The sequence below is a fragment of the Indicator indicator genome, chromosome 5 (assembly GCF_027791375.1).
Source record: "Indicator indicator isolate 239-I01 chromosome 5, UM_Iind_1.1, whole genome shotgun sequence".
NCBI classification, from domain to species: domain Eukaryota; kingdom Metazoa; phylum Chordata; class Aves; order Piciformes; family Indicatoridae; genus Indicator; species Indicator indicator.
The window spans coordinates 189,066-215,903 of NC_072014.1; the positions used below are offsets into that span (position 1 = coordinate 189,066).

Sequence of the window (26,838 nt, forward strand, 5' to 3'; positions counted from 1 at the left end):
TTCATCAATGAAGATATGAACTGATTTGTCATCAATTTCTAATTCTTAGTGGGGGAAAAAAAAAAAAATGGAACCTTAAAAATGGATCTTTGCATTCCTGTATAGCTTCCCTTAGATCAACCCCCAGTAAAAAGGTTCTGTAACTTTTATACCCAATGGCCTTTGGCAGAAACAAACCCTTGGACATCTACTCTTTTCCCTCTGCTTCTGCCCACTAAGGTTACAGTGTGGCTGTGAAAAAGCAGTTACATACTTTACTGTGAGGTACAAATTCCTCCATCATCTTCTTCAAGGGATTTTCATAATCCACAATCATCTGGCCAAGGCGTGGATATTCTCTGTCACTGACAGCAACAAGAAACAATTCACTCAGGTGCAGCTCTTACTGCTGGTAAATATTCTGATGATCAGAATACACATTTCTTAACACAAGAGATTCCTCACCTTGCTCCATGTGTCATTTCATGGGCATAGTTGTACAGCCCAATGATAGCCTTCCTCTCTTCAATTCGAGACAGCAGGATCATTAGAGTTGTGTAGGTGATAATCAGGTCTAGGTAGTTCTTTGTTAAATCAAAGTTTACAGTCTAGAGATAAAAAAAACCAAACAACACAATCCAACAGTTAATGATCACTCTAAACTGTTTTTGAAACAAGCACACAACTTTCTCCTTACCTTTCCATCAGTTTTCAGCAGTTTTTAAATCCAATGGACTGTCTTGAACAAAATGTTTTTGTTCCAGTGGCACAGAGACTTTGTGCAGTCTTAATTTATTCACCCCTGATCCAATTTATGCAGCCCTAATCCAACTTATTCACCCCTAATCCAACTTATTCACCCAAATCCCCCAGAACTGTTTGCAGTCATGAAAAAGCAAACACACAACCAAATCTTCCCAGGCTGAAGGGTCACAGGTTAGCTGACAGGTAAGAAAACCTTTCATCAATATTACAAGGAGTCAGTAAGTGGCTTGGCAATGAATTAAAGAAGGAAGTTAGCAGATATCCCACTGGCTGAGGAACATCATTCCACAGGGCATGTGCTTGCTCCTGTTTCATATTATGAAATCAAGTCAGCCAAATTTAGAATAATGATTAAAATTAGCAAGAGAACAATGATTAAAACTAGTAAGAGAATAATGATTAAAACTAGCAGGTGACATTAACAACATCAAGCAAAAGAAAGCTGAAAACGAGGAAAAGGTCTTTTGAGGTTTTGTTTTGGGGTTTTTCAGTGTTTGGGATTTAGGAGAGGGAGTTTAATGGAACACTTGCAGCTGCTTTTTGGACTGTTTTAGTCAATCACAGGAGTTGTCATGGAATCATAGAATTGTTAGGGTTGGAAGGGACCTCAAGGCTCATCCAGTTCCAACTCCCCTGCCATGGGCAGGGACACCTCACACTACAGCAGGTTGCTCACAGCCACATCCAGCCTGGCTGCAAAAAACTCCAGGCATGAGGCTTCCACCACCTCCCTGGGCAACCTCTGCCAGTCTCTCACCACCCTCACGGTATAAAACTTCCTAACATCCAATCTCAATCTCCCCATTTCTAGTTTTGCTCCATTCCCCCAATCCTATCACTCCCTAACACCCTCAAAAGTCCCTCCCCAGCTTTCTTGGAGCCCCCTTCAGATCCTGGAAGGCCACAAGAAGGTCTCCTCAGAGCCTTCTCTTCTCCAGACTGCACAACCCCAACTCTCTCAGGCTGTCTCCAGAGCAGAGCAGCTCCAGCCCTCTGCTCATCCTCATGGCCCTTCTCTGGACACCTTCCAGCACCTCCAGATCTTTCCTGGAACAGAGGCTCCAGACCTGGACCCAGAGCTCCAGGTGTGGTCTGAGCAGAGTGGAGTAGAGGGGGAGAATCCCCTCCCTGGCCCTGCTGGCCACACTTCTCTTGCTGCAGCCCAGGCTCTGCTTGGCTCTCTGGGCTGCAAGTGCTCACTGCTGGCTCCTGCTGAGCTTCTCCTCCCCCAGCACCCCCAAGTCCCTCTCCTCAGGGCTGCTCTCCAGCCAGTTCCTGCCCAGCCTCTATCAGTGCCTGGCATTGCCCTGACCCAGCTGCAGGACCTTGCACTTGGTCTTGTTGAACCTCATGAGGTTGTCATGGGCTCACCTCTCCAGCCTGTCCAGGTCCCTCTGGATGGATCCCTTCCCTCCAGCCTGTCTGCTGCACCACACAGCTTGCTGCCATCAGCAAACTTGCTGAGGGTGCACTCAATGCCTCTGTCCATGGCACCAACAAAGATGTTGAACAAGCCTGGTCCCAGCACTGATCCCTGAGGGACTCCGCTTGTCACTGGCCTGCACTGGGACATGGAGGCATTATCCCCTCACATGGTTTAGGTGGATAGCAGTAATACTCCTGTCACAGGACCACAGGATGTTAGGGGTTGGAAGGGACCTCTGAAGGTCATCGAGTCCAACCCCCACAAGCCTCACGTGGCTTAAGCCTAGACACATGACAGCAAACCCTAAGAATTAACTTGCAGATGCAACAAAGCAAAACAATTACAGAAAGATTTGTGTGCCTGGTAATACACAAAGCAGCCCATCAGCAGCCTGTTTAAAACTGTCTTATCTTCTGATTCCCAACCTCTTAATAAAAAGAGACCTGAAGATTCCAGTGGTGTTGTTTACCCTCTCATTTTAACTCAAGATGTCACCTTTCTCAGGTTAACAAAGTCGTTCTAACTCCCTGTGCTGGACTCTTAATTAGAAACATTTTGAAGCTTGAGAAGTTTAACTCCTTTTGAAAGCTGAACTCCAGCAACTTACGATGTCAAAGAAGACTTGGCAAACGTCAATCGTGTTCAGCAGCTCACACACATGGTCCTTGAGAAACACAGAAAGAGCTTCAGTTTAAAAAAAGATCTGAGTAAATCACTTCACTCTCAGACCAGAGGTAGGAGTTCAGCTATTTCATAGCACAGTGGCACTTCATACATAAAAAAAGACAAGAAGCTGATGTGACAGAACAACCAACTGACATATTCTTGTAATACAGAATGTTAAGTGTTGGAAGGGACCTCAAAGTTCATCCAGTCCAACCCTCCTGCCAGAGCAGCAGCACCTAGAGCAGGTCACACAGGAACACATCCAGGTGGAGTTGGAGTATCTCCAGAGAGGGAGACTCCACAACCCCCCTGGGCAGCCTGGTCAAGGGCTCTGTCACCCTCACAGGGAAAAAATGTTTTCTCCTTTTTCTATGGAACTTCCTCTGCCTCAGCTTCCACCACTGCCCCTTGTGCTGGCATTGGGCATCACCCAGCAGAGCCTGGCTCCAGCCTCTGAGCACTCCCCCTGCACATCTTGAGCACCAGCAATGAGGTCACCTCTCAGGCTCCTCCTCTCCAAGCCACAGAGCCCTCAGGCTCACCCCATAAGGAAGTTGTTCCGTTCCCTTCATCTTTGTGCCTCTGTGCTGGACTCTTTCAAGCAGTTCCCTGAGGTCCTTCCTGAACTGGGGGGCCCAGAACTGGACACAATCTTCCAGATGTGGCCTCAGCAGGCCGGGAGAGTAGAGGGGGAGAAGAACCTCTCTCGACCTACTCACACACCCCTTCTAATCCACCCCAGGATGCCCTTGGCCTTCTTGGCCACCAGAGCTCATTGCTGGCTCATGCTCAACCTCCCACCCACCAGGACCCCCAGGTCCTTTTCCCCTTCCCTACTCTCCAACAGCTCAGTCCCCAACCTCTCCTGCTCCATGGGGTTGTTCTTTCCCAGGTGCAAGACTCTCCCCTTGCCCTTGTTGAACTTCATTCCATTTCTCTTTGCCCAACTCTCCAGCCTGTCCAGGTCTGGCTGAATGGCAGGCACAACCCTCTGGTGTGGCAGCCACTCCCCCCAGCTTTGTATCATCAAGAAACTTGCTGACACCTTACCTTAAATTCCATTACATCAACAAACGTGAAGTAGTATAACGCCAGGTTCTTCAGGATCTCTGATTTCTCTTTCTGGAGCTGAGCAAGCTGTTGCTAAAAGAGAAACACAAACAGCCAAGTCATCCTTAGAAGATCTTGGAGAAAACTGGTGACAAATGATACCTGTGAAACGCAGAGAAGCCTTAACATGGGTTTGCTAAAGCCTGAGGTTCTGCGTGTCTCAAACACACAACACAGAGGCCTCAGATCATTTGAACAGCTGTCAGCTAGACTTTGAAGACAAAAAGTCAAATTAGTCCACATTAGTACCAAAGTCATACTGGTTTAGCTCAGCTAGAGATGCAAATGGGGAGTTAGGAGAAGAGTGTTACCATGTATGTACCATTAGCAAAAGCAGACCAGTACGTGAGCACGGATCAGCGTGACCAAAAAAAAAAAAAAAAGATAACCACATATACTTGGGGTGGCAGAAAAGCAAGGTGGCAGGTCCCCAACTTTTAACTACAGGGAAAAAAAATAACAAACAAACAAACAAAATATTATGCTGTTGAAATTCTGAACTTACCAAAAAGAATATCCAGGCAAAGCCACGTTAAGCATGCAAAATAAAATGTAGATACAAACATAAAATACAGTAACGGTTCTTGGACCAGTTCCATATCAAACACAGTAATACATTCAAACAAACAAACAAAAAAAAAAAAAGAGCAACAAAATAAACAACAGTAACAACAATAAAACAAAAACAAAACAAAAAAAAAAGAAGCAAAACACTAGCATTAGACACTGGTGGATAAAATGGAAGAGGCAAATGTGAATACAAAGGTGCCAAAGAGTTCACTTGGGAGTTTTTAACTTTTGGTTAGAGCCTGATTTCCAGACTTAGCAAGAGTTTGTGAGGGAACCAGACAGAGCCAGAAGTGGCACTGAGGGCCAATGGGATCCTGGGGGACATTCAGAGGAGTGTGTCCAGCAGATCCAGGGAGGTTCTCCTTCCCCCCTCTACTCTGCCCTGCTGAGACCTCACCTGGAATACTTCATCCAGGTCTGGGTTCCCCAGTTCAGGAGAGACAGGGATCTGCTGGAGAGAGTCCAAGGGAGGGCTGCAAGGATGCTGAAGGGCCTGGAGCACTGCCTGGGGAGGAGAGGCTGAGAGCCCTGGGGGTGTTTAGTGTGGAGAGGAGAAGACTGAGAGGGATCTGATCAATGTCTATCAATAGCTGAGGGCTGGGGGTCAGGAGGGAGGGGACAGGGACAGGCTCTGCTCAGTTGTGCCCTGGGATAGGCCAAGGGGCAATGGATGGAAACTGCAGCACAGGAGGTTCCATCTCAATACGAGGAGGAACTTCTTCATTGTGAGGGTCCCAGAGCACTGGAAGAGGCTGCCCAGAGAGGTTGTGGAGTCTCCTTCTCTGGAGCCTTTGCAGCCCTGTCTGGATGTGTTCCTGTGTGACCTGTGCTGGATTCTCTGGTCCTGCTCTGGCAGGAGGGGTTGGACTCGATGATCTCCAGAGGTTCCTTCCAGCCCCTAACATCCTGTGACTCTTTGATTACAATTAAGAACACACACAAAAAAAGCAGCTGTCACTGCACAGCCATTCTGTTTATCCATGTATTCCAGTCTGGAAGAATCCAATTATTTAACTTGCTCTACCCATCTTATTAAGCCTCTTGATACAGGAGGCAAAACAAGTTCAAGCAGTCAGAAGACCTAACATGAAAAAGTGCCCTCCAAAAAGTGGTAAGATTTGAAATTAATGACTGATCAAGTTAAATAGAGTTTTTCCTCTCACCAGGAGCAATGAATTAGAAGAAAGATTAAATAAATTGCTTCAAATTGGTTAGCTTTTCTTCCCCCCCCCACCCCATAGGAGAGGTTAGAACTGAAGGCAATTCTTCATCTCCCTCTCTTTATAGAGATGTGCTCTGTGTTCTCAGCTTTATAGAAAGCACTAAAATTCCTCTAAATTAAAGAAAAAAATAAAATAGACTGCCTGGATCACTAATGTATTTCTAGAGAAGGCAATTTTTGCTTCTTTCCTCTGCATTTTTAGAGGCTATGATGATTATTTTCAGAAGCCTGGAGGCATAAAACTTCCATCATAGCCAAGGAAGACAGGCACAGAGAGAGAGAGATGAACAAACTGGAATGGCTACATCATAAATAGTTCTGCCTGCTCTTAAACCAGCATAAAACATTTCATTCTAGAGACCTAACCTCAAAGTCTAAGAGTTAAGCCTGCTATTAAACCAGCATAAAGGATTTCATTCTAGAGACTTAACGTCTGCCTGCTCTTAAACCAGCATAAAAGATTTCATTCTAGAGATCTAACCTCAAAGTCTAATAGTTCTGCCTGCTCTTAAACCAGCATAAAGGATTTCATTCTAAAGGCTTAACTTCAGGATCTAATAGTTCTGCCCTTCTCTTAAACCAGCATAAAGCATTTTATTCTAGATGTCTACCCTCAATGTCTACCCTGTGTATATTTCTTTCACACAGCCATTAGCTGGGACTCAATGAAAACCAGGTTCAAGCCCATGTGTTTATTTTGTACCTTCAGATCATCTCCTGCACTAGGAAATGAGTTATTTCCATTTCAACTGCTGCTGCACAAAAACAATCTGTAGTCAAACATCAGTCCTGTGAATTGTATTTTGAGCCTCAATATGAATTTGCTTCTACCAGCATCATCACAGGCAGTGTCTGGAGCTCCTGAAGGTCTGCACAAGCTCCTGCCCACCCTTGGGCCAACCTGCATCCATACACAGGACCTCCTCAGAGGAAGGAGTGCTTTCAGGTGATTTCAGACCTGTGATTTCAGGTATGCTTCATCTGTCAACAGTTTTTGTGTGATGAACTTTGCTCACCTAAGATGCTTGCTTTAAAACTTCACTTGAACCTTGCTGTTTCAACTACTTATTGCAAGTGCTTTATTTTGAAAAGAAGAAGCAGAAACAGGGTTTGGTCGTGAGCAACAAACCGAAGTGGGAACTGCATGAATGGGAGGATTTTTCAGGACCAGACTAAGGGCTGCTGTTCAGGAATAAGAATAATTCAAGCACAGAGACAAGACAAACCCAAAGCTCACATTATGACTGCACATATGCCTTTAACTTTCTCCTCAGGACCTCGTCAGAGGAAGGAGTGCTTTGTGCTTTCAGGGCTGCTTCATCAGTCAACAGTTTTTATGTGCTGAAGGTTAAGCACCTAAGACGCTTGGTTTAAAAACTTCATTTGAACCCTGGGACATCTGGCAAAAAGGGAAACTGCTGGGAAATGCCCTGGCAAAAGAAATAATCTTATTTCAGGAATTCTGAAAGCTGTACATTAAGAAAGAGACTAAGGAAGTCACTGCACTCAACCAAGAACTAAGTGTGCAGCACTAACTACTGCCCTGGATTCCCAGAAATATTTATGCTGAAATGTTTGTACAGAGTTAAGGTGATTATTCTTTGAACTCTCGGTGTTGAAGGCATCAGCAAACTTTTTATTCAAAATAAACCAATCAAAACAAGCAATAATAAAAATAAATCAATCAAAATGAAACAATGTACTAACTGTAGCTGCTGTTAGATTCATAGAATTGTCATAGACTTATAAAATGGCCTAGGATATAATAATAATACTACTAATAATAATACTAATACTAATACTAATAATATCATCATCAAAATGAAACAATGTACTAACTGTAGCTGCTGTGAGATTCATAGAATTGTCATAGACTTATAAAATGGCCCAGAATATAATAATAATAACAATAACAATAATAATAATAATAATAATAATAATAATAATAGCATCAAAATGAAACAATGTACTAACTGTAACTGCTGTTAAATTCAGAGCATTGTCACAGAATCATAAAAAGGCCAGGATGGAATAATAATGGAATAATAATAATAATAATAATAATAATAATAATAATAATAATAATAATAATAATAATGATAATAATAATAATAATAATAATAATAATAATAATAATAATATCAAAATAAAACAATGTACTAACTGTAAATGCTGTTAACTTCATAGAAACAGACCTCAGAGATCATCCACTCCAACCTGCCTGCCATGGGACACCTCTCAACTAGACTTTGGCTGCTCAAGGTCTCATCTCATCCAACCTGGCCTTGAACACCCCCCCCCGGGAGGGAGCATCCACATCCTCCCTGGGGAACCTATTGCAGAGTCTCACCACCCTCATACTGAGACCTTCTTCCTAATATCCAGCGTAAACCTCCTCTCCCTCAGCTTCAAACCATACCCCCTTGTCCTGTCTCTCGACACCCTCATGAAGAGTCCCTCGGCAGCCTTCCTGCAGGATCCCTTCAGGCACTGGAAGGCAGCTCTAAGGTCTCCCTGGAGCCTTCGCTTCTCCAGGCTGAACAACCCCCAGCTCCCTCAGCCTCTCCTCACAGCAGAAAAATCCTGATTTTTGTATTCATATATTCATCTACAGCCATGCCTTCACCTGATGGCTATCTACAGCCAACAGTTCAATTCCTGCAGCACAGCCTGGTCAGTGACATTCAGCATACAGCTGAGAGCATGCAGGGTCCTGGACGTCTGTTTGTATTTTTATCACTCAGGAATGTGGGTGGAGCTCTTTCCACACCCACTGCAACACAACTTTCCATTACTAATATCCTCCCAGCTGTTTATAAATAGCTACATCATATTGTGTATCTGGTTTGACGGTTGGAGGTGGTTGGAGGTTTTTTTTGTTAGCCTGCAATTCCATTTATCAGCAAATGATTCTGCAGCCAATACGCAACAGGAGTTTTAAAGTAGGATATGTTGAAGAAAGAACTCTTAGAACACTACTAGCATCAAAAGATTATATTTCACTAGAGCTAACTTGAGGGCAGCAAGGCTGGGGAGGAGTCTGGAGCACAGCCCTGTGAGGAGAGGCTGAGGGAGCTGGGGGTGTTTAGCTTGGAGAAGAGGAGGCTCAGGGGAGACCTCATTGCTCTCTACAACTGCCTGAAGGGAGGTTGTAGCCAGGAGGGGGTTGGTCTCTTCTCCCAGACAAGCAGCAACAGAACAAGAGGACACAGTCTCAAGCTGCACCAGGGGAGGTTTGGGCTGGAGGTGAGGAAGAATTTCTTCCCAAAAAGAGAGATTTGCAATTGGGATGTGCTGCCCAGGGAGGTGGTGGAGTCACCATCCCTGGAGGTGTTTAAATACAGACTAAAAACCAATCTGAATCTACCCTCCTTTAGTTTGGATCCATTGTCCCTAGTCCCCTCACTGCCTGACACCCTAAAGAGTCCCTCCCCAGCTTTCCTGTAGCCTCCTGCACATACAGGAGGACCACAAGGAGGTCTCCTCAGAGCCTTCTCCTCTCCAGACTGCACAACCCCAACTCTCTCAGGCTGTCTCCAGAGCAGAGCAGCTCCAGCCCTCTGCTCATCCTTGTGGCCCTTCTCTGGACACCTTCCAGCACCTCCAGATCTTTCCTGGAACAGAGGCTCCAGAACTGGACACAGAGCTCCAGGTGTGGTCTCAGCAGAGTGGAGCAGAGGGGGAGAATCCCCTCCCTGGCCCTGCTGGCCACACTTCTCTTGCTGCAGCCCAGGCTCTGCTTGGCTCTCTGGGCTGCAAGTGCTCACTGCTGGCTCCTGCTGAGCTTCTCCTCCCCCAGCACCCCCAAGGCCTTTTCTTCAGGGCTGCTCTCCAGCCAGTTCCTGCCCAGCCTCTATCAGTGCCTGGCATTGCCCTGACCCAGCTGCAGGACTCAGGCATAGCCAGGTCCTGACATAGCCAGGGCAACTAAACAGAGCAAAAGTCTCAGCTGTGTTTTCCATACATAAAATTGTCATGGGCATACATCTCTAGCTGCCTGCATCATTCCCTTTAGGTCATCAAATTCTGAGGGAACTACTCATTTCAGATGCATGAAAACTTATTTGGGAATGCTGCCTGCCTAAAATCCTGTTTGTATATTCCTGAAGGGTTGGGTTTGTTTTTTTGGGTTTTTTTGGGGGTTTTTCTTTTGGTTGTTTTCTTTGAATGGACAAGCTCTAGTTTTGTCAGTTATCAAATCAAAACCTTCAATGGGTGAAGCAAACAGGTGTTTGGCAGGTACTGCAGACACTATTAAGCAACAAAAGTGAGCACAGGGCTAGTTTGGTTTACCTTGGCAAGTGATTCATTTGATGTGACTGAACAGTAGAGCACTGCAAGGATTTTATTACAAATAAAGATAAGAATTGAGCATATCTCCTAAGAAGAAAGACAAGAGAGCCCTGGGGCTGTTTAGCCTTGAGAAGGCTAAGAGGGAATCTTATTAATGTCTATCAATATCTGAGGGGGTGGGGGTCAGGTTAAGGTGCCAAGTTCTTTTTGATGGTGCCCAGTAATAGAACAAGGAACAACAGGTACAAGCTGGTACACAGGAGGTTCCACCTCAAGATGAGGAGACACCTTCCTGTGAGGATGGCTGGAGCCCTGGAGCAGGCTGCCCACAGAGGTGGTAGAGTCTCCTCCTCTGGAGACATCCCAAACCTGCTTGGAGGCATTCCTGTGTGGCCTGCCCTAGGTAATCCTGCTTTTGGGGGAGGGGGAGTGGAACTGGACTCAATGATCTCTAGAAGTCCCATCCAACCCCTATCATTTTATGATTCTATGAATTAAATTGTATTTGGATGCTGCTCCATCTCAAATTCACACACAGTCAAGGGTTTAAGCCATGAATATAAGCATCACTTCCAACAGCACTAATGATTAAAAAAAAAAAAAATATATATATACATAAATGAAGTCTGATGATGACATTTCTGTTTGGTGCAACCTTTTAAAGACACTTCAGGATTCCACACTACCTTTTGGAATGGCTAGGGAAAAATGCCCACTTTCAAACCACTGAAATATTGTACAAGCTCTCCTCTGCTTTTACTACAGCAGAAGTTATTAAAAGCACTGAGAAGAGTCTTACACAAGCACTAAGTGAAGGCATCAGACATGCTACTGCCTACAAAATCACAACAGAAGATGTGGTTGTATCAGAGCAAAGCATTATCAGAGCAATTTAAATGCTGAACTTCCCCCCCCCCCCCCACTAAAAATGCAGATCAAATTTTATTTGTTGCAGGTATGTTGCAGTTTTGTTCCAAAAATCCATTATGAGCACATCCTATGCCCTTTATATAGGAAGGAGAATCCTCACTATCAGTACAGGCTGGGGGAGGAGGGGAGAGAAAGCAGCCCTGAGGAAAAGGCCTTGGGGGTGATGGGGGATGAGAAGCTGGCCAGGAGCAGGCAGGGTGAGCTTGCAGCACAGAAGGCCAAGGGCAGCCTGGGCTGCATCCAAAGCAGCATTGCCAGCAGAGCCAGAGAGGTGATTCTGCCACTTTGCTCTGCTCTGCTGAGACCTCACCTGCAGTGCTGTGTGCAGCTCTGGAGCCCTCAGCACAGGAAGGACATGGACCTGATGGAGAGGCTCCAGAGGAGGGCCAGGAAAATGCTCAGGGGGTTGGAGCAGCTCTGCTGTGAGGCCAGGCTGAGGGAGCTGGGGGTGTTCAGCCTGGAGAAGAGAAGGCTCCAGGGAGACCTAAGAGCAACCTGCCAGGACCTGAAGGGGGCTGCAAGAAGGCTGCAGAGAGACTGTTTGCAAAGGGCTGCAGGGACAGGACCAGGGACAATGGCTTCAAACTGGAGCAGAGCAGATTCAGATTGGATGTGAGGAACAAGTTCTTTACTTGGGTGGTGGTGGAACACAGGAACAGGTTGCCCAGGGAGGTGGTTGAGGCCCAAACCCTGGAAATATCCAAGGTACAGCTCAACAGGGTTGTGGGCAACCTGATCTAGTTAGGGATGTCCCTGCTGAGTGCAGAGGGGCTTGGACTGGATGACCTTTGGAGGTCCCTTCCAACTCAGACCGTTCTGTGAGGCTATGATCCTGTTCTCTACTATAAGGAATTTCAGCTGCTTGGACAAAGCTGAACCAGTTACTCATTGGCTGACCTTAGTATGCAAAGGGAACTCCTTTTAGTAAAGTAAATCACTGCCTCAGTGAGTTTGGGGGAAAAAAAAGAAAAAAAAAAAAAAAATCAATCTCCCTTTGTGGTTCCTTCAGCACTTTCAAGTTCCTTGAGCAGTGGCAGAGTCAAGCAGGCAGCCAAGCAGGAAAATTAGGGCATCCTCTTACCTGGAAAGCCTTCATGGCCAGGAGACCAGTTAGTTTTATGGTAGAATATGGGGAGCTGGGGTTTTACTGCTTAAGAATGCAGTAAGTTCTCTGGAAAAAAAAAAAAAATCAAGTCTCCCATACAAGAGATCTACTTGCTGGAGTAGAAACGAAGCTGAAAGTGACAGCTGCCACAGCTGTTACTGACCATACAATGAACATGAACACCCACAAAGAAAGAGAAAAATGTAAAGTGAACTAACTCCTAGCTGCAGATTATAACCAAGGAAGGGTGGAAATACTACACTGCTCGGACTCTCTTCTCATATGATATTGTTTCTAGCTCTCACTGACTCAGTACTTCACTGGTCTGCCTATCACTAAGCAATGCCCAAGCCTCAACTTCTCCAGGAGAGACTTAAAAATACAGAAAGTTTTTTGACAGGGAAATCACTGAGGAGCAATCTGAGCGAAAGAAAAACATGTGTTCAAATAAGCAGGCAGAGATTCTCACTACTTCCCACATGGGGTGTTTAGGAAAGCAGAAAGGAGAGGAGCTCCAGCACAGACACAGAGCTTGACCTGTGCAGGCAGCAGATTTCTCAGACTCTGCTATCCACAGCTGCAGAAAACCTTTCTGCCTCAATCTCCAGTTCCCCATCATGAGGGATTCTGGAGCCCCTATTATAAACAAGGATCTGGAAGTGCTGGAAGGTGTCCAGAGAAGGGCCACGAGGATGAGCAGAGGGCTGGAGCTGCTCTGCTCTGGAGACAGCCTGAGAGAGTTGGGGTTGTGCAGTCTGGAGAGGAGAAGGCTCTGAGGAGACCTTCTTGTGGCCTTCCAGGATCTGAAGGGGGCTCCAAGAAAGCTGGGGAGGGACTTTTGAGGGTGTCAGGGAGTGATAGGACTGTGGGGAATGGAGCAAAACTAGAAATGGGGAGATTCAGATTGGATGTGAGGAAGAAGTTGTTCCCCATGAGGGTGGTGAGAGACTGGCAGAGGTTGCCCAGGGAGGTGGTGGAAGCCTCATGCCTGGAGGTTTTTGCAGCCAGGCTGGATGTGGCTGTGAGCAACCTGCTGTAGTGTGAGGTGTCCCTGCCCATGGCAGGGGGTTGGACCTGGCTGATCCTTGAGCTCCCTTCCAATCCTAACAATTCTGGGATTCTGTGTCCTGCTGCCAAAGTTTATGTGATACACTTCTATATGCAGTGAGCCTACTGCAGGAATTACTGTATGATCATCCACGGGGAAGAACTTCTTCCTAAAAACCAAACTGAATCTACCTTCCTTTAGTTTGGATCCATTCCTCCTAGTCCTATCACTCCCTGACACCCTCAAAAGTCCCTCCCCAGCTTTCTTGGAGCCCCCTTCAGATCCTGGAAGGCCACAAGAAGGTCTCCTCAGAGCCTTCTCCTCTCCACACTGCACAACCCCAACTCTCTCAGGCTGTCTCCAGAGCAGAGCAGCTCCAGCCCTCTGCTCATCCTCATGGCCCTTCTCTGGACACCTTCCAGCACCTCCAGATCCTTCCTGGAACAGGTCCTTGAGGTCCCTTCCAGCCCTGACCATTATATGATTCTATGTTAGCACTGACCAAGAAGAGAGTCATTTTTAAATCCTACTACATGTCTTTGGAGGTCAGCACATTCTGGTTTGATTTCTCTGTGGTGAGAACCTTGCTTGTACATCTTATAGAAGGATAAGGTCTAAAAAAAAGCCTTCAGAAACATCAGGCTGCTTCTTCACCCCTTACTTTGGAACTTCTCTTCCAATGCTAGTCAAAGAAATTCAGTAAAAATAAATATTACCCTGAGCCAATACCAGCATCCTCAGAGGAGTGACCTGACCAAGAACCATGATGCAGTGAAGCTTTTGGGAAGGCTTCTGCAACTCAGAAAAAGCCTTCTTTTTCATAACAAACTGTTAGTCACTTTAAAATCAAGATAAATACTAAGGTTTCCCAAATACAGAAGATAAGATACTTTTTATTATTATATATTTTCCTTTGCAAAGGTTTTGTTTCTGACCTTGTCAATATTTCTGGGTGGGGTTTTTTGGGGGTGTTTGTTTGTTTACACACATTTCCCCTCCTTTCCTGCACTTTATACACTCTTAAGCAATACTGCACTGCTGGCCAACATCATTCACAGTTGATTTAAGAGCTCAGCCTTCAAACTGCACATTTTCAAGGCTCTGTGGTTCATGATGGTGATTGGAGAAGAAAGGGCAAGCATAAGAGATCACAGGGCCTGCCCTCAGACAATGGGAGAGAGGCAAGTTATGAACTGATGAGGTCCAGAGTTATCTATTATTGATCTTTTGGAAGATGAACTATTCAATTTTATTTTCCAGCCTGGTCAGCAAGGATTCATCAGGCACTTAGTCTGAGCTGCTCAGAAATTTTCACTCCAGTATTGCAAAACAGCAAGTGCCAGGCATCCCTTTAGTCTGATTCAGCACATCAAACACTCAAGGACGAATGAAACCAGCAGCTGTCTTTTTTTTTGTGTGAATAAAGATATAAAAAGCTATCAATGGCAAGCATAACATAATCACTTGTTTCCCAAGAATAAAAATGGAGGCTTTTCTAGATCATCTGACTATGGCAGACACTGCTCATAGTCTTCAATAAAATGTGGTGTTCACCACTCAGATAGAATCACAGAACCATTCAGGTTGGCAAAGCCCCTCAGGAGCACCAAGTCCAACCCACAACCCTACTCTGCAAGGCTCACCCCTAAACCACAGCCCCAAGCACCACAGCCAAACCACAGCCAGGCTTGGGGACTCCACCACCTCCCTGCCCAGCACATTCCAATCCCTGAACACTCTGGATGGGAAAAATTCTTCCTCCTGTCCAGTCTGACCCTGCCCTGCTGCAGCTTGAGGCTCTTCCCTCTTCTTCTCTGGCTAATGAGCTGTGAGAAGAGAGCAGCACAACCTCTGCACAACCTCCTTTCAGGGAGCTGCAGAGAGCCAGGAGGTCTCCCCTCAGCCTCCTCTGCTTCACACTACCCATCCCCAGCTCCTTCACTTGCTCTTCATCACATTTCTTCTCCAGGCCCTTCCCAGCTTCCTTGCCCTCCTCTGCACTCCCTCCAGCACCTCCACATCTCTCTTGGATTCAAGTGCCCCAAACTGGACACAACACTCCAGGTGTGGCCTCAGCAGTGCCCAGCACAAGGGGACAATCCCCTGCCTGCTCCTGCTGAACACAGCAGAACACTGTAAATGACAGCAGCTGAGAAAAAATAAACAAGCAGGCAAAAATAGGTCCTTCCCTCCCAAAAAGTAATCACAAAAGCAAGCACCACCTATTCTGCACCTGAAAGCAAGCTCGTTTGGCCACATCACAACAGGTACTACTAACTGCAGAGATGAACAACCTGGATGCTAAAGGGACTGGAGCATTGCCTGGTGAGGAGAGACTGAGAGCCCTGGGGCTGGTTAGTGTGGAGAGGAGAAGGCTGAGAAGGGATTTAATCAATGTTTATACATATCTGAGGGCTGGGGCTCAAGAGGGAGGGGACAGGCTCTGCTCACTTGCACCCTGTGACAGGACAGGGGGCAACGGATGGAAACTCCAGCACAGGAGGTTCCACCTCAACATGAGGAGGAACTTCTGCACTGTGAGGGTGACAGAGCACTGGAAGAGGCTGCCCAGAGAGGTTGTGGAGTCTCCTTCTCTGGAGCCTTTCCAGCCCTGTCTGGATGTGTTCCTGTGTGACCTGTGCTGGATTCTCTGGCCCTGCTCTGGCAGGGGGGTTGGACTCAAAGCTTTGGAGGTCCCTCCCAACCCCTTACATCCTCTTATCCTTGTGAACAACCACAACTGCCACAGCTGAATGTACAAAATCCACAACTCCTCCCTGAAAGGCTATCCCAGAATTTTACCTGCAAGGAGATAGCACAGCTCATTTTCCCTGCAATAACCTCAATAGTATTTCATTAACTGATGTGTCCCTGCTCCAGTAAGATGCTTTAAAAGGGTTTAAATCCCTGCTCAGTCTCTTCCCTGCTGAAGGAACACACTGGTGTGCCTCACTACAGCATAGTGAACTGGTGGTTGTCCAGCAGGAAGAAGGAGACAAATGAAGAGCAAGGAGGGGAACATCTTCCTGACCAGGAACAAGATGGCTTATGCCTTTTTGAAGCAAAGCACAAATTTACCTTCCATCAAATTAGAACTTCCTCTGCACATGCCATGGCTTTTGTCTCATGAGATAGCTGTTATGGGTGCAGGATTGTCTGGGGAGATACAGGTGGTGTAAATATCTAATATCTAAATACCCTGCAGAGTGTCGTAAATATCTGAGGCAAGCAAACTGCCACCACCTCCGACCCCAGGTGCCTGCTGCTAGAACTTGAAATCCCTGCTTTTAAACCATGCTCATACATCTGGAGGGTGGGCTTTTGATTACTGTGCTTAATAAACACAGGCCTGGCTGGCTGGCTGGCTCCTGGGAATTAAACACAGGGCAATGACAAAACATGATGAGCTGTGGCCTGTTTTAGAAACTGGGATTGTCAAAACATATCAAGTTAGCTTTGATCTCTTTCATAAGCTTCACAATGCCAAATCCTTAAATATCTGCCATTAGCTAAGCTACAAATTCAGAGTCAACAACTGGAAGACATACAGAGGATATGTGCAAGTGCACTGAATTCTGTGTACATCAACTGCTTTCAGTAGTAGATCTCCAACTCAAGTTTAGAGAGCATGGAAGCACACAATTCACTGTTTCTTCCTGGATTTGATCAAGGATCTGCCATGTTTGTTACCATCAGATCCAACCTAAAGAGGACCACTGTTAAAACAGCACAAAACAGGCACAAGTTATAAAGTGAGAGAGCACACTGTTACTGAAATCCTTTCCTCTATCAGGCAGTTTTCTCTTTGGTTTCCCTCCCTCCCCACTTTGGTATTACCAGAGAAATTACCTAGAAATTCTAAATGGCACTGGAAAAGAAGCTATTTATTCCCACTCCCATTCTGCAGACACCTGAATGCTTAAAGTATGCCTACACCTCTCAAGCACTCATGCAAGTAATTGCATGCAGGGAACATGCAAACCCAACACCTACCCCCACTTCCCACCTCTGGAAAGAAATATAGGCAGGTAAACCAAATAAAAGAAAATAAATCTGGCCCTTGACTTTCAGATGGAAGCAGAGAAACAAGTGTGCATCACCTGCCAAAATACCACCCTGAAATCTAATCATTGTTAATTATCACTAAAAGACTACGAAGTCAAATTCAACAATGTTGGAGGAGCACTCACAAGGGTGAAAAAAACCCCAACTGCCTACTGCAAAACAATTCCATTTCCATATTTTTGCACTTCAGAAGGTTTCTCCTTACATACTAAAGCATTCCTTATTCCCACAGGGACTGACCTCATAGGCAAGGGCACCTGTAAGGTATGAACACCTGTAAAGTACAAACACATTTTCCCACACTGCAGTCAAGTGCATTTTGTTGATCTGCTGCTCAGGTCCCATCACAAATGGTTCTGCAGCTTCCACCTTCTGCAATCAGGCTGGACACCAAGAATTTCTGCCATCCAAGGCAGGCAAGATTTTTTTTTCCAAGGATAACTTCCCATGGACAATTCTTTGAAATGGAACAGAAGAGAGCAAGCAAAAAGAAAACCAGGAAGTGTCCTACCCTAAAAATACCCCCAAAATCTAGAATTACACTGTAATAGTCTGTCTTTGGAGACAGTTCTTTCTAAAGAGGAACCTAATGAGGTTCAACAAGGAGAAGTGCAGAGTCCTGCAGCTGGGCAGGAAGAAGAAACTGCAGCAGGACAGGTTGGGAGGGGATCTGCTGGAGAGCAGCCCCAAGGAGAAGGAGCTGGGAGTGCTGGTGGACAACAAGTTCTGCATGGGACAGCAATGTGCCCTGGGGGCCAAGAAGGCCAATGGGGTCCTGGTGGGCATTCAGAGGAGTGTGTCCAGCAGAGCCAGGGAGGTTCTCCTCCCCCTCTCCTCTGCCCTGCTGAGACCTCACCTGGAATATTGCATCCAGGTCTGGGCTCCCCAGTTCAGGAGGGACAGGGATCTGCTGGAGAGAGTCCAAGGGAGGGCTGCAAGGATGCTGAAGGGACTGGAGCACTGCCTGGGGAGGAGAGGCTGAGAGCCCTAGGGCTGTTTGGTCTGGAGAGGAGAAGGCTGAGAGGGATCTGATCAATGTCTATCAATAGCTGAGGGCTGGGGGTCAAGAGGGAGGGGACAGGGACAGCCTCTGCTCAGTTGTACCCTGGGATAGGACAAAGGGCAATGGATGGAAACTCCAGCACAGGAGGTTTCCACCTCAACATGAGGAGGAATTTCTTGACTGTGAGGGTGACAGAGCACTGGAACAGGCTGCCCAGAGAGGTTGTGGAGTCTCCTTGTCTGGAGCCTTTCCAGCCCTGTCTGGATGTGTTCCTGTGTGACCTGTGCTGGATTCTCTGGTCCTGCTCTGGCAGGGGGGGTTGGACTGGAAGCTCTCCACAGGTCCCTTTCAATCCCTAACATCCTGTGAGCCTGTGCCTAGTTTAATTCTTTGTCATTTCTCTCTCTTCAACTTTTCTGAACTTTATGGCTCTCTTTCCTGTTCACTTTTTTGCTCCCCTCAGTTCTTCCTGTCAGATGTGCACCAACAAATAACACTCCAGTTACATCCCTCAGCATGTCCTTGCACTCTAAGACAACATAAAACCTCAGAGAGCTGAGCAACAGGTGCTGAAGTGGATTGAGGGAAAAAAAAAAAAACACACTTAGATAAACATTTGGTTACTTACATTGTTGTTGCGTGTTTCTACTGCTGGAAATTTCCTGACTATGAATTTGACAGCAGATTCCAGGTTTTTGTCAATGAGATAGGAAGGTTTGGCTTTGGGGTCACCACATGCCTATGGAAAAATAGAAATACAACACAAAATGAAGTGAAAACACAATCATCCATCTACAACTTAAGTGATAGTTGCAAGTCTGAAGACAAACTAGAAAGATTATTTCTTCAGGTTTTGGTTTTTGTTTTGTTTTTTTTTTTTAGTGAGCAGGTGATAAAATGAAAGGCAAAGTGCAGGGACTGTCACAGCTGAAATATGCAATGGGAAACAGTACAGAGATGCTCTTCTACTGAAAAAGATGCATGAAAGTATCAAAGCAGTTAGTGCAGAACAGCAGTGAGGGGAAAAAAAACTCAATCCTAAAAGAAGGAGAGAAAAAAATAAAAACGAAACAAAACATGGTTTCCTTTTAACACTATTCCTGGTTTGAGGTAGTGTTGAGTTAACAGTGAGAGAGTTCAGTCATGTCATCATCTGTGGAGGACAGTGCTGGGCACATCGAAGGAGCAAACTATCCTTCGTGAAGCAAAACTAAGAGCCCACCCTCCCCCCATTAACCTGCCTTCAATTTCTCTTCCCAACGTCTCCCTGCTGAGACTGCTGAGACAACCCCCAACATAAGCCAGCAGTACTTGCCTAGAGAATCCTATTCTCTGAGATTTAAAAATGGGAGTTTTGCTCATTTCCTTGGCACCTACCCCAGGACTGGCTGTGCTTTGAAAGCAGCAATCCCAGAGGCTTCAGTAGGGAACAGAAGTGGAACCTGAACATGAGGTCTCTTCCCTAACTTACAAAGGCACAGGGTGGGGGAGAATGGAAGAGCTTCTGTGGATCAACAGCTGACCAATGTGCACCTACTGCTGCCAACTCCAGTGCATGCTGCCTGACCAATGTGCACCTACTGCTGCCAGCTCCAGTGCATGCTGCCTGACCAATGTGCACCTACTGCTGCCAACTCCAGTGCATGCTGCCTGATCAATGTGCACCTAACAGCTGCCAGCTCCAGTGCATGCTGCCTGACCAATGTGCACCTACTGCTGCCAGCTCCAGTGCATGCTGCCTGACCAATGTGCACCTAACAGCTGCCAGCTCCAGTGCATGCTGCCTGACCAATGTGCACCTAACAGCTGCCAGCTCCAGTGCATGCTGTCTGACCAATGTGCACCTAACAGCTGCCAGCTCCAGTGCATGCTGCCTGACCAATGTGCACCTACTGCTGCCAGCTCCAGTGCATGCTGCCTGACCAATGTGCACCTAACAGCTGCCAGCTCCAGTGCATGCTGCCTGACCAATGTGCACCTAACAGCTGCCAGCTCCAGTGCATGCTGCCTGACCAATGTGCACCTAACTGCTGCCAGCTCCAGTGCATGCTGCCTGACCAATGTGCACCTAACTGCTGCCAGCTCCAGTGCATGCTGTCTGACCAATGTGCACCTAACAGCTGCCAGCTCCAGTGCATGCTGCCTGACCAATGTGCACCTAACAGCTGCCAGCTCCAGTGCATGCTGCCTGACCAATGTGCACCTACTGCTGCCAGCTCCAGTGCATGCTGCCTGACCAATGTGCACCTACAGCTGCCAGCTCCAGCGCATGCTGCCTGACCAATGTGCACCTACAGCTGCCAGCTCCAGCGCATGCCGCCTGACCAATGTGCACCTAACAGCTGCCAGCTCCAGTGCATGCTGCCTGACCAATGTGCACCTAACTGCTGCCAACTCCAGCGCATGCCGCCTGACCAATGTGCACCTACTGCTGCCAGCTCCAGTGCATGCCGCCTGACCAATGTGCACCTACTGCTGCCAGCTCCAGTGCATGCTGCCTGACCAATGTGCACCTAACTGCTGCCAGCTCCAGTGCATGCTGCCTGACCAATGTGCACCTAACTGCTGCCAGCTCCAGCGCATGCTGCCTGACCAATGTGCACCTACTGCTGCCAACTCCAGCGCATGCTGCCTGACCAATGTGCACCTACTGCTGCCAGCTCCAGTGCATGCTGTCTGACCAATGTGCACCTAACTGCTGCCAGCTCCAGTGCATGCTGCCTGACCAATGTGCACCTAACTGCTGCCAGCTCCAGTGCATGCTGCCTGACCAATGTGCACCTAACTGCTGCCAGCTCCAGTGCATGCTGCCTGACCAATGTGCACCTAACTGCTGCCAGCTCCAGTGCATGCTGTCTGACCAATGTGCACCTAACTGCTGCCAGCTCCAGTGCATGCTGTCTGACACACTACTTCTCCACTACTCTGACCAGCAAGCCACGCTCTACCCCTGGAGTTTGGAGGACAAACTGAACGCGGTGTTACTTACGTGACGCTCGGCTGGTTCATTTCCCCCACCCCCACCCCTCAAATCATTCCTTTTTCATTTTTAAGAGTCCTCTTAAGGGATGTTTTTGCTGTTGTTGTTTGCTGCAAAGGAGTTTCATGTCTCATGCAAAGCTGATTAAAAACCAAAATGAAATAGAAATCGCATGCTCGGCGTTTTTCCCACGCCACAAAGTGAACTCGGATGGGCAGCTCCTCTCAGAACTTTGCCACACTGATTGCTATGACCCCAGGCTTGTGGACTTGTAGAAGACAGCAGTCATGGAGTATGAGACCGGTTCTGAAAGCGGGCAAGCGGGCAAAGGGAAGGTGAAAAAGCTTTGCAAACCTTCCAGACTTGTCCTTGCTGGGAAAGCAGCGGTAATAAAAAGAGAGAAGAAGAAGAAAAAAAAATAATAAAAAATTACATATTAACAAGTCACTCTTCAATTCTACAAACAGGTTACATTGCAGTCAACTAAGACACTATTACCTACACCCAAGAGAATGTTAGGACCATCTCTTTGTTACTCTAAAGCAACATAACTTCTGCTGGGTGGAGATTATTCTAATACAAGCAACTTTACAAGTACTTTACAGAGCTTTACTCTGGTGCAAAGCTCTGTGTATATAACTGAGACTTCTAATAGGATTTCCAAACTAAGTTCAGGTAAGGAGGGGGGAAAAAACCCAGCAAACAAACAAACCAAAACAAAAACAAACCCAAAAGGAATTAACAAACATCACATGCAACTACGGGGTGGGGGGGGGAGAAAAGGAGAGAAACTCAGTGAAGTTTTACATACCTGAAAAAGAAACGGTAGCCAAGAAAAAAAACAAAAGAGTCATTATTATAAGTTTCTAAAACCCCTAGCTGCAGTACATGACCATCATGGTGTGTGCTAAAGCACCTAACTCCCACATCTGCTGGGGTTTTCCTCCCCCACCCTCCCACCAAATGCTAAATTTTATCTTTACTATTACAAGAGGAAATAGTCATGGAAATAACAGCAACATTCACAGTATCAGCTAGCTACTAAGTGGTTGCTTTGATTGACACAGGATGATTCTGAACACATTTTAAAGCCTTTTTAACACAATTGCCAAAGTACAAATAATCACAGAAACGTCCAGTTTGGAAAAGACCCTCAGAATCATCAAGTCCAACCCAGAATCCTCTACAAGGAAACAGCCAGCTTGGAAAAGACCCTCAGAATCATCAAGTCCAACCCAGAATCCTCTACAAGGAAACAGCCAGCTTGGAAAAGACCCTCAGGATCATCAAGTCCAACCCAGAATCCTCTACAAGGAAACATCCAGCTTGGAAAAGACCCTCAGGATCACCAAGTCCAACCCAGAATCCTCTACAAGGAAACATCCAGCTTGGAAAAGACCCTCAGGAGCACCAAGTCCAACCCAGAATCCTCTACAAGGAAACATCCAGGTTGGAAAAGACCCTCAGGAGCACCAAGTCCAACCCAGAATCCTCTACAAGGAAACAGCCAGCTTGGAAAAGACCCTCAGGAGCACCAAGTCCAACCCAGAATCCTCTACAAGGAAACAGCCAGCTTGGAAAAGACCCTCAGGAGCACCAAGTCCAACCCAGAATCCTCTACAAGGAAACAGCCAGCTTGGAAAAGACCCTCAGGATCATCAAGTCCAACCCAGAATCCTCTACAAGGAAACAGCCAGCTTGGAAAAGACCCTCAGGAGCACCAAGTCCAACCCAGAATCCTCTACAAGGAAACAGACAGCTTGGAAAAGACCCTCAGGATCATCAAGTCCAACCCAGAATCCTCTACAAGGAAACATCCAGGTTGGAAAAGACCCTCAGGAGCACCAAGTCCAACCCAGAATCCACTACTAGGAAACATCCAGCTTGGAAAAGACCCTCAGGAGCACCAAGTCCAACCCAGAATCCTCTACAAGGAAACAGCCACCTTGGAAAATACCCTCAGGATCACCAAGTCCAACCCAGAATCCTCTACAAGGAAACAGCCAGCTTGGAAAAGACACTCAGGAGCACCAAGTCCAACCCAGAATCCTCTACAAGGAAACATCCAGCTTGGCAAAGCCCCTCAGGAGCACCAAGTCCAACCTACAACCCTACTCTGCAAGGCTCACCCCTAAACCACAGCCCCAAGCACCACAGCCAAACCACCTTCAAACACAGCCAGGCTTGGGGACTCCACCACCTCCCTAAGGAGCACATTCCAATGCCTGGATTGTTAATGCTGTGAAGAGGTGGCAAAAATCTAAGCAAGGCACGTTTCAAACTGAAGTCTTAGTTAATTGGGTGTCATAGGTTTGTCAGAATCTGTGTCAGATTATTTCCATTTGCTGCTCTTGCCACACATTATAGAACTTCATGAAAAGAAAGAGCACACAGGAAGAAAACAGCTTCACAGACAAAGTGTGTCTGGGGGCCTGTTCAATTCCAGCATGGTTGCTGTCACACAGGAGATGAGAAATCGGCCACTGTTAAGGCTTCCTACATTTTTCAGTTTGAATTCAAACAGTACTTCCACCAAGAATCCTCATTTTTCCTAGCAACAGATGCTTTTTTTCTCCTATAAATCAGCTCTCTGAAACACTGACTCAAAATCACACACAGAATCAACCAGGTTGGAAGAGAACACTCCAAGATCATCAAGTCCAACTGATCACCCAACCCCATCTAGTCAGCTAGACCATAGCACTAAGTGCCTCATCCAGTCTCTTCTTAAACCTTTAGGGACGCTGACCCCACCACCTCCTTTGGCAGCCCCTACTCTACCCAAGCCCTCACACACAGATCATTCACACAGCAGCAGACCAACACACACATCCTTGTGTGGCTCCAGGAAGTCTGTTCACAGAGATGATGAACATTACCCTCAGCCTCACTGGCAATCCCCTTAATAAATCTGAATATTCAAGAGAGAACTTCTCTCCTTCCCATCGTTTGTTTACCAACACCAGGCTGCAGACAACTGCAATTCTTCCTGCTAAATAAACTACACAAGACTGACCCACAAATAGGAAACTGCTGTGAGATGTTTAAGGTTAAAGGTATCCTTGAAACATTTCAACATTATGAATAAAAGGCCTTGGGGGTGCTGGGGGAGGAGAAGCTCAGCAGGAGCCAGCAGTGAGCACTTGCGGTCCAGAGAGCCAAGCAGAGCCTGGGCTGCAGCAAGAGAAGTGTGGCCAGCAGGGCCAGGGAGGGGATTCTCCCCCTCTGCTCCACTCTGCTCAGACCACACCTGGAGCTCTGGGTCCAGTTCTGGAGCCTCTGTTCCAGGAAGGAAGGATCTGGAGGTGCTGGAAGGTGTCCAGAGAAGGGCCATGAGGATGAGCAGAGGGCTGGAGCTGCTCTGCTCTGGAGACAGCCTGAGAGAGTTGGGGTTGTGCAGGCTGGAGAAGAGAAGGCTCCCAGGAGACCTTCTTGTGGCCTTCCAGGATCTGAAGGAGGCTACAAGAAAGCTGGGGAGGGACTTTTGAGGGTGTCAGGGAGTGATAGGACTGGGGGGAATGGAGCAAAACTAGAAATGGGGAGATTGAGATTGGATGTTAGGAATAAGTTGTTCCCCATGAGGGTGGTGAGACACTGGCAGAGGTTGCCCAGGGAGGTGGTGGAAGCCTCATGCCTGGAGGTTTTTGCAGCCAGGCTGGATGTGGCTGTGAGCAACCTGCTGGAATGTGAGATGTCCCTGCCCATGGCAGGGGTTGGAATTAGATAATCCTTGGGGTCCCTTCCAACCCTGACAATTCTATGATTCTACCTTCTAAAAAGGCGTCCAAGCCTACCTAAGTGGACTGAATAGAAAGAGGACAACAAACACCACTGAATCAGCAGGTCAATGCCTTCTCCTTCCCTGGCCCATATTCCAGTGCAGCTCAGCTCCTTTCTAAGAACTGATATTCGACTGCTAGCTGTTGTTGCATCAATACAACCTGCATCCATTCTGCTTCAGCATCACAGTGTAAAGAAGTCTATGTAGACTTAAATCTCTCCTACAATGGCAAACAGACCTATGGAGCTCAAGCTCATCACAGTTTAGTCAAGAAAGCACAGAAGGAAAACACCAACTTCAGTCCCAGCACTTTCACCCAAGTGTCAAAGTGCACATAACCACAACTTGGCACTGCAGCCAGAACAAAGACATTGAGGCCAATGGTCTCAGAATGGAGATAAGAAAGGGAACTTCTGCTTTAATAGTTGGATTAATCACTACAAAATCCCTTTGTCAGTACTTTGATATAGGCAGAAACCTTGTGGTACAACACACAAAGATCCCTGTCAATGCTAGAGCTGGATATGGCCAACAGAATTTTGAGTCAGACAAACACAGCAGCTGCCCTCTCTCAAAACAGCCTCAGATGCCACTTTTTACCCCCCTAAAGTGGGCTGCAATAAGCTTTTTTCAATTTCTTACCTTTAAACACAAAGCAAACAAAACCCCAAAGCAAACAAAAAAACCCTCAAGACATAATAAAAACAAAACTAACAAAAACCTCAAACCAAACAAGCCAACAAAACAAGAACCCCAAACAAACAAAAACCCAAAAACAATCAAGCTGAAAGACTAAATTTTCCTGAGCATTAAAAAAGGAATCCAGGAATTGGAAAATGTTCTTCCTAGAGCAGCATTCATGGAATACAGCTCTGAAGCTATGGGATTCCAGCTGCTTCAGCCTGGAAATGTTACACTGAAAGAATCTCCCAGCAGCGATCTCTGAATTCCTTTGTACATAACTAAACAGCTGTCAAGCAGTTATGCAGAAAAAGATGATGCAAAGCTACCCTCAGAGCCTAACCTAAGTAACCAAAAAAACCCAGCCTAAAATAAAAAAATAGACTCAGAAATTGGATTTCTAATCAAGCTACATTGCATTGCCTTCCCCAAATCTTCAGGCTGATATCCAGCTATAAAAAAGCTCTCAACTAAGTGAATATATTCACAGACTCACAGAACCATTCAGGTTGGCAAAGCCCCTCAGGAGCACCAAGTCCAACCCACAACCCTACTCTGCAAGGCTCACCCCTAAACCACAGCCCCAAGCACCACAGCCAAACCACCTTCAAACACAGCCAGGCTTGGGGACTCCACCACCTCCCTGCCCAGCACATTCCAATCCCTGAACACTCTTGGGGGGAAAAAATTCTTCCTCCTGTCCAGTCTGACCCTATCCAGTAGTATTTTGAAGCTGTTCCCTCTTGTTCTACAGCTAATGAGCTGTGAGAAGAGAGCAGCACCAACCTCTCCACAACCTCCTTTCAGGTAGTTGTAGACAGCAATGAGGTCTTCCCTCAGCCTCCTCTTTTTCAAACTGATCTGACTGTGTGCATCCACCTCTTAACATGAGCAATGTGATTGCTGCAGCTGATTCATTATTCAGAACACTCAGCTGCTAGCATCAAACTTCAGAGCAGGCTACATGTGCTGGTTAGAGATGCTTCACCATGTCACATGTTTTCAATTACAGCAGCATTTTCTTACCTCCTCTCATAATCTAGACAACCACATCTACATAACTAGATTACCACCATGAAATAAAATTCTGACTCTGTTCTTCACTTGATGCTCTTGGAATCTTCTATGCTATTTTCACACTGAAAATGAAGACTACCACATAGTTTCACTTTCTCAGTTGTGCTCATTCACACAATCACAGAAAAATTCAAGTT

General features: G+C 46.5%; 1 protein-coding gene across 1 annotated transcript in view; it reads right to left on the reverse strand.

The window, feature by feature from the left end:
• NCKAP1 (NCK associated protein 1) overlaps positions 1-26,838 on the reverse strand; it is a 113,991-nt gene that overhangs the window by 64,246 nt on the left and 22,907 nt on the right. The window contains exons 2-7 of the mRNA XM_054380868.1: positions 21,517-21,534; positions 18,811-18,921; positions 3,887-3,979; positions 2,778-2,834; positions 445-587; positions 254-344 (exon numbers count right to left, since the gene is read on the reverse strand). Coding sequence (XP_054236843.1) covers positions 254-344; positions 445-587; positions 2,778-2,834; positions 3,887-3,979; positions 18,811-18,921; positions 21,517-21,534 — 513 coding nt within the window. The remainder of the gene's footprint in view (positions 1-253; positions 345-444; positions 588-2,777; positions 2,835-3,886; positions 3,980-18,810; positions 18,922-21,516; positions 21,535-26,838) is intronic.